At 35.2% G+C, this 9,783-nt stretch overlaps 3 protein-coding genes across 4 annotated transcripts; 1 reads left to right on the forward strand and 2 right to left on the reverse strand.

The window, feature by feature from the left end:
- Window positions 1-241: 241 nt before the first annotated feature.
- Window positions 242-1,665, reverse strand: LOC116341059 (translin). The gene is made up of 4 exons (XM_031767913.1): window positions 1,519-1,665; window positions 1,122-1,209; window positions 809-1,021; window positions 242-743 (listed from the first exon to the last, which is right to left on the reverse strand). Exons 1-4 carry the CDS (start codon window positions 1,588-1,590, stop codon window positions 418-420), a joined length of 699 nt encoding a protein of 232 aa, XP_031623773.1. The 5' UTR covers window positions 1,591-1,665; the 3' UTR covers window positions 242-417.
- Window positions 1,666-2,040: 375 nt separating this feature from the next.
- Window positions 2,041-4,152, forward strand: LOC116341270. 2 transcript variants are annotated; one of them, XR_004201146.1, is made up of 4 exons: window positions 2,041-2,144; window positions 2,213-2,349; window positions 2,414-3,403; window positions 3,474-4,152. XR_004201146.1 is itself a non-coding variant. In XM_031768227.1 (3 exons), exons 2-3 carry the CDS (start codon window positions 2,270-2,272, stop codon window positions 3,285-3,287), a joined length of 954 nt encoding a protein of 317 aa, XP_031624087.1. In that variant the 5' UTR covers window positions 2,041-2,144; window positions 2,213-2,269; the 3' UTR covers window positions 3,288-4,152. The 2 variants fall into 2 exon arrangements, 1 of the variants encoding a protein (XP_031624087.1); XM_031768227.1 differs by having other exon boundaries at window positions 2,414-4,152.
- Window positions 4,153-6,323: 2,171 nt separating this feature from the next.
- Window positions 6,324-8,520, reverse strand: LOC116340538. Its single transcript, XM_031767090.1, has 3 exons — window positions 7,552-8,520; window positions 6,678-7,479; window positions 6,324-6,561 (listed from the first exon to the last, which is right to left on the reverse strand). The coding sequence occupies exons 1-3, from the start codon at window positions 8,518-8,520 to the stop codon at window positions 6,479-6,481; spliced, it is 1,854 nt and encodes a 617-aa protein (XP_031622950.1). The 3' UTR covers window positions 6,324-6,478.
- Window positions 8,521-9,783: the final 1,263 nt, after the last annotated feature.

Here is a 9,783-nt window from a genome sequence, read left to right on the forward strand (position 1 = left end):
ATATGTGATGAAGTCTGTTATGAATGTAGCCAATACCTTTTACCACTGTGCTTGGTAAGATTGATGTTGGTACCGCTCCAAAGTTAAACTCATGTGAACACCCAATATCAAGAGCAGTGAAACACCATCGTACTGCATCGCATAGAACTTGACATTTGATAAATGTAAATAGTACAGTTGTTCTTCTTGAATTTATTTGAGAGCGTTTCCACTGAATAACTTTATGAATAAAAAAATCGGATTATTTCTACCAAAAATTGTATTCATATGTATGAAAATATATTTATGATTTTTTGGAAATTACATATAAATATAAATGTTTACATAAAGAATGTTTGATTAATGAAACAGTTTTTTTAATTTCTTAAGCTTACTTTTCTTAAAAGTAATGTGTTCTTTTCAGTGGAGAATGTCTTCCTATTCTGCAACTTGACCAACAGGTGCCGAATCGGCTTCTGTCGGCCGTAGGCGCCGAATGCTTATATCGTAAACGATTTCTTCAATCTTCTTAACATCATATTTCAATCCATCAAAACGTTTACGGAGACCATCATTTTTCAAATTCAATAGACGAAATCCAGCGCTGAGATCAGCAACAAAACGAGAAATTTGTATGGGTCGCTCGTAATCGCCCAATGTGACAGCATTGGTGGCAAATCGACTCAGTTCTGATGCCAATTGTAACACACCTTGCAAGTAGTCTTCAATGTCTAGATGAAAACCATCGTTTTGATTGGTCTTCACTGTGAAAAAAAAAAAAATGAAAATTCCAAGAAACTCAAGATTGTTTGAAAATTTATATACTTACAGCCAAGTATCTCAGCAACCGTGTCACGTTCAACCAAAGTTCCAACTTCGAGAAAAACAGTCAAAGCAATCAGGAAAACGATACGTTGAGTAAGGTATGACCAGTGATCATTGTAACGATAATACTGGCCAACTGGCACCATTTTTGCCAATTTTGCATACAATTTGTTACAAATTTCAAATTGTTCACGTGCCTTCAAACAACCCGAAGAAACTGATATAAACACAATTGGAATGTTGAATGAGTCATTTGTTTTTTTTTTTTCAACTGGTTATGTTTCACATAAAACAAACAAAATATTAAATTTGCTTACCTTCTGTTAAACTGGTATGGATCACTTGCAGTGATAATATAGAATCACGTACGACCAAATCAATTTCTTTTATAATTGATCGAATTTCCTATTGAACGATAAACAAAGATAAATGAGTGAGTGAGATTGTGTGAATGTTCGAGTCATTAAAATAAATTTTAAGTGTACGTTTTTCAGAACACGCGAACATTTTATAAATTAAATTTTAATGATCTACTGGCATGGTGATCGATTCATTTTAAATGCGAGTATATCCAAGCAAACATTGCTTTTTCGAAAATTATTGAAATGAAAATTTCATGAAATATTATTGACTAATGAAGATTTTTCTAACCTCCAAATTGGGGTGTTAGTAAATTTATATTTTCATTTCTTGTAATTGAATTTGAAAACTTACATCACGGACTTCCTGTTCATTATTCAAATGATCTTGAAATTTGGTGAAAAGTTCTTTTGGAGCACGAGCCATTTCTTTTTATTTTCGTTTTGTAGTCTAAGATTGATGACTAAAATTGTGCAGGTATGTTGAAGTGGAAAGCAGACAAACAACGAATGAATGTCAAATGTATATACAAACGTCATTTTCATACAATGGTTCATGTCTTGGGCGAGATATTTCATAGGTTTAGCGTTAAATAAGAAGTAATGTTTGAAATTAAAATTGAATTTGAAAATGACAATTTATTTCAACAGAAATTATTTATTTACATAATTTAAAGGAAATATATTTGACACATTGACGCTTGGTTTTTTACTTGCATACTTTAGAAAATTGAAATTATTGCATTGTTCATATTTCCAGTACATTTTTAGTTGGCATTTGAATCAGCGCTAAATCTGTTGCTAAGTTTGATATTTTTCGTCTATGTTTGGAGAGTGTCTTTGATAACCAAGCCTGTTTATTGTGTTTCTGCTGTGTTTTTGAATCAGTTTTAGCTTTTAAATTAATTGTGGAATTAAATTTGGCAATAAGTCTAAAAACACTAGTTTGCCAGAACTACTATATTATTTTTAATTAAAAAGGTACATTTATTTTAAATCAAATCCTAATTGGGTTTAATTGGGGAAAATATTCTTGTTATCTGCCATAGAAAAATCAATAATTCAAATATACAAAAAGAATTTGAAGAGTAAATTTCTTGAACGATATGGTTGACCGAAGCGAATATATAATAGACCAATCGATTACAGAAGGAATGGAAAACCTACTGGCACGACTAATACGAAAGTAAATATAATTTTTGTAATTAATTATATGAATAAAATTTTGATAAAAACTTTACAATATACAGGTATCCAGTAATTTATGACAGAAGCATGAAACTGAAAAACGGAGGGCAGTCGTTTCAAGAAAAGTACGATATCGCTTGGAACAAAATATCGGATGAATTGAATTTAGAATTGGAAAGTTGTAAATCTTTATGGTCATGCATGAAGCAAAAGTACATAAAGCATCGCAAGCGGATTGATAACAATGAGCCAACCTCCGCGTGGCCTACGTTCAACATTTTACATGTCTGGCTGGACAAACATGTTAAGAAGCGAAAATCTCGTCATGATTATATAAAACAAATGAAAATGGTATCAAAAACATCTCTTGCAAGGTCCGAAATAAGCGAAGAAGATGACAGTAATGAACACACTCCAGAAGAAATGGAAGACAAACCCACTGCAACCATTCAAGTTAAATTAAAACGAAAGGCCGACTATTTGAATACAATCGCACAAAATAGTTCATTTAAATCCAATAACAAAAGGCTCAATATTGAATTGGTCAGTGAAAGTGAATCGACAGTGTATGAAAAAGATGACCTGTTGAATGAAACGCAAGAAAAAATGATTATTGATGATGCTGAAATTATTGTTCTCGAAGAAAGTCGAGCCAAACAACCGTCACCACAAATTGAAATAATCGATGTTAAAGAGTCTAGAAAATCAAATGATATCGATGAAAATTACCATAAAATTAAAAGCATTCTATCGAATTTCGCTCAATCAATAGAGCACTATGAAAACAATGCTTCCGATTCAAATGATGCTTTTGGTAAATACATTGCAGCTATGGTTCGAGAACTGCCCGTCCAGAAAAGAATGAAAGTTCGTCTAAATATTTTGGAATACGTACATACATACGTGGCCAATGAAACGAACCAATCAAATAATTAAATTTGAAACGAGAATTTTGGCTATGGGTAGAAATGTATTCATTTTTCGCGGCATACTTGGCCTCTAAGTTTATGCTTTTAAACGGCATAGAGACTCAAAATCTTCATCATCCTTTGGTAATATGTCATTGTAAATTTCATAAAATTCATCGAGTAAACAAATGAAGCCACAACTTTTAATTTTCAGTGGAATCGCACACGGTGGAACTATCATCTAATTGAAGAAAAAAGAAAAGGTATTCCGTTGTTACAAATAATCGCTATATATACACGAAATATACGAAATCCAGACTCAGAAGGCTTTTGGCCCCGATTCATGTATGGTTGGAAAGGCCTTGGGCCATATATCAAGAAAAAATGTCAAAGTTTGAAATCGGTGCACCTGTCTTCAAAATAAGATCCTTTCAAAAAAAGGGTCAAAATTCAGTTCTACGGCCATAGATGGCACTCAATGAGGTCGTCGACCCCTGAAATATCGATATTCGGATTGTAGAGCTCAATACCTTTCCAACGAACCCCAAACCATCGAAATCGATCAATTCGTTCGAAAAATTCAGCATTTTATAAAGAACAATGCCAAAAAGTGAGCCAGCTGTCATTGCTTGCAAAACATAATAAGTATTAGGATGTAATCCTAATAACATTATTATGATTTTATCATGATAAGTTAATAAAATCATAATAACGTTATTAGGATCCGATCCTAATATTGATATAGAACATAATAATTATCATCCTAACAAAAATTTATTACGATATCGCAAAACGCAAAACTATATGGAAGCTCGCATTATCATGATGAAGAATTATTCTGCGACGGCGATCGTTTTTTCTCAATTCACCAAACACTTTGGGCAAACAAATGGTGGTGTACCAATCAGAATTGACCGTCCTACGATCCTCTAGTGGAACGGTTGCTACATGTCCACTCATCGCTCATCGTGAAAAAAAAAACATGTCCACTCAGGCAACCATTTGCTTCGAAGTGCTTCTTGTTCGAACAACTTTCGTTGGGTTATCTTCACTTTGGAAGACCCATACAGTCGACTGCTGTTTACTTTCGGGCTCATATGCATATATCCATATTGAGTTCACTGAATTTTCACGAGTCAATTCCATTTTTTCGCTGAGACGCAATTGGCAAGTCACTGTAAACAATACAAATAGCGATCGTATGACCTAAAACAAATGTTTAGCACAACAAAACCGAATCTGATCTATTATGTAAAGGTTACCTTTTATGAAATTTGCAATACTTTACTATGAAAACTATGTTTCAACAAAAATTGTAATTCACACTGAAAATATCAAAATTACATTGATCAAACCATGCAAGGTTGATTCAACAACAAACAATCTAAAATGACGTTAATACAAATTAACATAAAACACCAGTGACGTTACTTGAACGATTCCTTATTTTAATCAAATATTCTGAAACGGACTTACTTTGCTAGATCGCTAATTTTTAAAGTTGTTGTTGCCCAGAAAACAAATGAATTTAAAACACACGCGGTTGTTCTTTTTTCTTTAAATGATTGGGATCCGGGTTTTAATTAAATTCCGTCAAGAATGTTGAACAATTGTACTTACAAACTAAAGCCTAGCTTCTATTCGATCGACCTCAAAATTTCTTTTGTTCGCTTAAAATACCTTCGATGGAGCTCATTTGTTCTTATTGAATCGATTTAAACCATTTAATCCACGCAATTGGTTTTCCGCGACGTCTTCGTTCCAAATCTTTGGTTATGTCTCGATGTTTCACATGGTGCATCGACTTCGCGCCGATGATGGAAGAAATTCGTCGGATTGATGCATTTCGCTATTCGTTGATCAGTGAAAATACATGGCAATCTCCCGCTAATTACATGTGCTGGTTTTGCGGTCAATCGATTGCGTTATCGAAAATGCTTACACGGTAGACGGTCTTGTGTAAAACATTTGTTCGGTACGAACAAATGCGCACCAGCTCTCTAATAGGTCATACTTGGGCGACGGTCCGACGAAGAAGAAAGTCTCTCTTCTTTTTTTCTGCGTTGACAGTTTACTTTCCCGTCTGGAACGGTGGTGACCATTTTGCAAGCATGAGTGACTATTATATTAGTTTTCATTTGACTGGATTAAAATCCCATAACAATTCTTAATATGATTTCATAAATTTTACGCTAATTGGTACCAAATTGCAGTGCTTATACCAAGAGTCAAGTGCAATAAGGGCACACTTTATAAACGCCATCTATTAATAACCGGCTAACTACAATGTAAATCAAACGTATCTGTTTCCCCTTTTTATTCACTCCCTCCCCCTCTCGTAAATGGCACTATCAAGCGAAAAGGCCGAAATTCTTGGATCTCGTTTGAAGCAATGGAATTTAGTTGCTCCAGATTTCAAAATTACTGCCAAGCGCAAACGTGATCAAGTTTCTGATTTTGATGAATGTTTTGAATACTACGAAACAAGAAAAATGGCCTATTGTCATGATATTAAATACAAATTGTTTGAAGTTATTGGTCACCCATATGATTCACAGCAATGGAGATTGTTCATAGATTCTTCAGTGGAAAGTATGAAAGGCGTCCTCCTGCATATTGGTAATATATATCCATCTGTTCCACTCATTTATGTTGCAAAAGATGATTCGAAAGAAGACTACGAAACATTGGAACTTTTATTGGAATTGATCAACTATGAGCGTCATGAGTGGTTAATTTGCTGTGATCTCAAAGTTGTGGCAATTTTGACCGGTGTAAAGCAAGGTTATTCGAAACATCAATGCTTTCTGTGCAACTGGGAAGGCTGGCAAAGAGAAAAACACTATTCCAATTTCCAATGGAAAATGCGCGATACCTACCCAACAAACATTTGTTGTGGCAAATTCATCCATTATCGGGCATATGTTGACGGTCAATATTGGGGTTGGATTTGTGTGTAGTTTCAGTCAATTTTACCGTCAAAATGGAAAGGAAAAAAAGAAAAAAAAACAATTCAGTTAGATTGAATGCAAAAATAAACTATCAATTCAATAAAGTACTCACCTACGGGTTCTTTTATATTCCGCACAGCCCTAAATAGGGACCCGTACTGCGGTCAAGGGTACAATAGAAATCCTTGGATTTAAACTATTCACGCCTAGTAACTAACAAAATTGTTAAAATATTCTTCTTATGATTATTGTTGATTTTATGCTGCTATCAGTTGACATTGTTCGCATGGTGTGGATTGTCAGGTCTCTTCAACGAATCGGGCAATGGTATGCCAAAAAGACGACACATTCCTATAAAATCAGAAACAAACACAAAACATTAATCAATTAATATGAACACTGAACACCTAACGCTCTGCTCTCTATTCTCAATTTAATATTAATACAATATACAATTATGCACATACCTTTGAATAAAATATTCTTTGCGGCAACAATGTCACGGTGCCAAATGACTACGTGCTCAATCATGTCTTCTGGTGCAGCATCACCCAATTCATGGTATTCTCGAGTTAATGACCAAGTTTTGAAGATAACTTTTATCTTTGGCACTAAACGCTCGATGTTCTCACGATCTGGATTGATTGCTCTCTCTACAATTCGCTCTTTTTTAAGCTCTTGTCTGCTCAAATTCGTCACAATTATCGGTGGTAGTCCAACAATCGGTTTTGGTATGCAATTTCGACAAATTTTGAATCGATGATTTTTGGTTTCTCTTGGAAATCGCTCGTGACAATTGGCACACGTTATTGATGTACCCCATTCATCTTGAAAACTGACCTTTGTGTGCTCTTGTTTCTTGAAGCTGGTCGCCAATTTACGCGTTCCTGGGCATCTTTTCCGCTTCTTTATGCCCCATGGCCGATTTGGTGCCATTTCTCCAGCACCAATCCAAATCCAAGACGGTTTGTTGTTCGTTACCCGCATGGCAACTTTATCACTTGTTTTGGTAGCCTTGATGTGGTGATCGAGATCCAATCGTGCATATTTTCGAGTCGCATATGCTTGCATTCCCATTCGTAGCATTTTGATGCGATGCAGAATGTACGCTTTCCATGTGGATCCACGCGGCGATGGTATCACTGGGTACGACTTGAAATCCATTTGTTCTTCTTCAACAAACCACCAGGTCAACCGATCAGCCTTCCGATCTCTCTTCTTCTGCTCGGTTTGCCAATGAAATCGTGGATTGGATATTTTAATGTTTTCCTGTTAAATAATAACGTCAAATTTCAATCACGTTCCAAAAAAAAAAATATTGTAATAACAAACTTAACTTACCTCAATGTTTGACTTGATATGGCGGCGCACAACGGCCACCCACGTTTTCTCGTTCGGATCGATGGCACTAGCATATGTCATGTTGTTAAATGTGGCCTGCTCCGAATTTTCCACCCAAGCCTTCGCTGGCTTCTCGTACAATATTGACACGCAAACACTATTGGTGATGATTTGCGAGTGAAACCGCTTCTGCTTGCCGATTTGTTTGATTTTATCCATGTCGAAAACCAAATTCCACAATTCATCTCGATGGCCGTACAAGTAATAGTCCAGTGTGTATTTGTTCATTCGATTGGTCAGCGGATTGCGAGAACTGGGCACCACTCCTAGTACAGTGTTCGCCAAATAATACATATCTGTCATATCCAATCGAACGTTTTTCAGTTGGAATCGGCATAACGGGACAAGTGCGAAATTGTTCACTTTTGGCGGTCGATTGTTCGTTATCAATCCATCGCGACGGAACGCATGCCATTGTTTTGCATATTGATGAAACACTTCGATTTGGCGTTGCATTTGACCGAACATCCACAGTGATTGGAACCAATTGTCCTTAACGAACTCATTGACAGTGACTGGAACCAATTGTTCATTATGAACTTTTTGACACTGCCAACCGATTCTTTCCAGTTCATACAATAAAATTTTCATCTTATTTGTTCTCTCTACATCACCATGTGTCAGATCTTTGTTACTAGTGGCGTAAACTTTTGCGTTTCGTATATCGATGCCGTCAAATTTTGATCCATTGTATTGATGGCCATTGATATTCATGTTATAATACCAGCGTTTCATTTGAAAAAACGATTCAACATGTTCTGAACAATGAGTGTTGAGATTGGTCTGAGTATTTCGAATGTGATCTTGGTAGAAATAATTAAAACCATTTCCCAAGCATTCTTTATCGGGCCATGCAAAATCTTCTTCACCGATGTGAGCCTCGACAATGTTACGAAAAGCTGGCGGCATTAGTTCCTCTCTGTCGACTTTATCGGCTAAAACACCGTTAAAGCACTCAATGAAAAATGTTTTACCGTTTTGTAGAAAAAATTGTCGGTTCTCATCATCGATGGCTTCTTGAATTTTGTACAACGCCAACAATGATGCCAGTGACGAAATCAGTGTCATTTTGTAGCTTCGATGATCCAAAAACTGAATCACTCTGTCGCGATATTCTTCCCGTATGATTGACTTGACGCCTTGTTTTATGACTACAAGGTTCTTAATGTCGTCTTTCCTTTCGGGTGGACTGTATAAATGAAACGAAAACAAAGAAAAACATACACACTTATTTAAAAAAAACTGGTCACAAAACAATATCGCGAAATTGCATCGAAAATCCAATGAAAAAAAAAACACAGAATAAATATTAAGAAAAACAATGCTTACATATTAAATTGATCCTCTCTTGATCTTGTTCTACTCATGGTTTAATCAATCAATCACAATTTCTGGTGCTTTTCCAAATATTATGGGATAGTTATCACTATTTTCGGTTGCAATCAATTCGCATCAATTTCACAATTCAAATTGTAATTTTTAATGTGTTTTCAAATAGCTTCACAGCGCGAACGGTAACTTTGAACTAAAATGAATGCAGAAATGTACCGATATTTATAGCAAATTATTGCTGTATTGCAAAAAGTCAAGCCTCGAAAACTAAAATGACTGGAATTAAACGATTCTATTGATACATCAATATATGCAAACAAATTTACAATATTTTCATTCAACAACTCAATCACTCCACTTTGATTTGCCACAAAACTCTGCCGAAAATGCATTTTTAAACAGGAACATAACAAATCACAAACGAGAGAATTGTCGAAATGGCTCTTTTTTCAAATGTGTTTCGATGATTTGGAATATTAACAGTAATACTTTATAAATGTTCTGTCGTTTGAATTGAAAACAGAAACAGACACAAAATATTTCCGCAAATATATCCATCACATTTCGTGAACACACGATATCGTTGTATCAAAACACTGACGAAGCACATCACAAAAACAAGCGGTGATCGGGAATACTGTTGTACGGTCAAAATCCTACAGTTTGTTGCATTCGCACTAGTATTTCGTTTACAGAAAAACAAAAACACAAGCACATATTATATTGTCTCTCTCACATGTTTCGTTTCTTTGTGCTGTGACATAAAAAAGCCACTGATACAATATTAGCACTAAAATCCATTTGTCTTATTTTATCATGTTGAAAACTGAAATCGGTTGT

Source organism: Contarinia nasturtii, unplaced genomic scaffold (genome assembly GCF_009176525.2).
Source record: "Contarinia nasturtii isolate CC-2019 unplaced genomic scaffold, AAFC_CNas_1.1 Cnas_scaffold_695, whole genome shotgun sequence".
NCBI lineage: Eukaryota > Metazoa > Arthropoda > Insecta > Diptera > Cecidomyiidae > Contarinia > Contarinia nasturtii.

Coding starts and splice junctions, on each gene's coding strand:
- LOC116341059 (XM_031767913.1), bottom strand. CDS start 1,590: ATGGCTCGTGCTCCAAAAGAACTTTTCACCAAATTTCAAGATCATTTG. Junction 1,210..1,518: donor ATGAACAGGAAGTCCGTGAT/GTAAGTTTTCAA, acceptor ATCGTTCAATAG/GAAATTCGATCAATTATAAA. Junction 744..808: donor GGTTGCTGAGATACTTGGCT/GTAAGTATATAA, acceptor TTTTTTTCACAG/TGAAGACCAATCAAAACGAT.
- LOC116341270 (XM_031768227.1), top strand. CDS start 2,270: ATGGTTGACCGAAGCGAATATATAATAGACCAATCGATTACAGAAGGA. Junction 2,350..2,413: donor CTGGCACGACTAATACGAAA/GTAAATATAATT, acceptor TACAATATACAG/GTATCCAGTAATTTATGACA.
- LOC116340538 (XM_031767090.1), bottom strand. CDS start 8,520: ATGCCGCCAGCTTTTCGTAACATTGTCGAGGCTCACATCGGTGAAGAA. Junction 7,480..7,551: donor ATATCAAGTCAAACATTGAG/GTAAGTTAAGTT, acceptor ATTATTTAACAG/GAAAACATTAAAATATCCAA. Junction 6,562..6,677: donor AAAGAATATTTTATTCAAAG/GTATGTGCATAA, acceptor CTGATTTTATAG/GAATGTGTCGTCTTTTTGGC.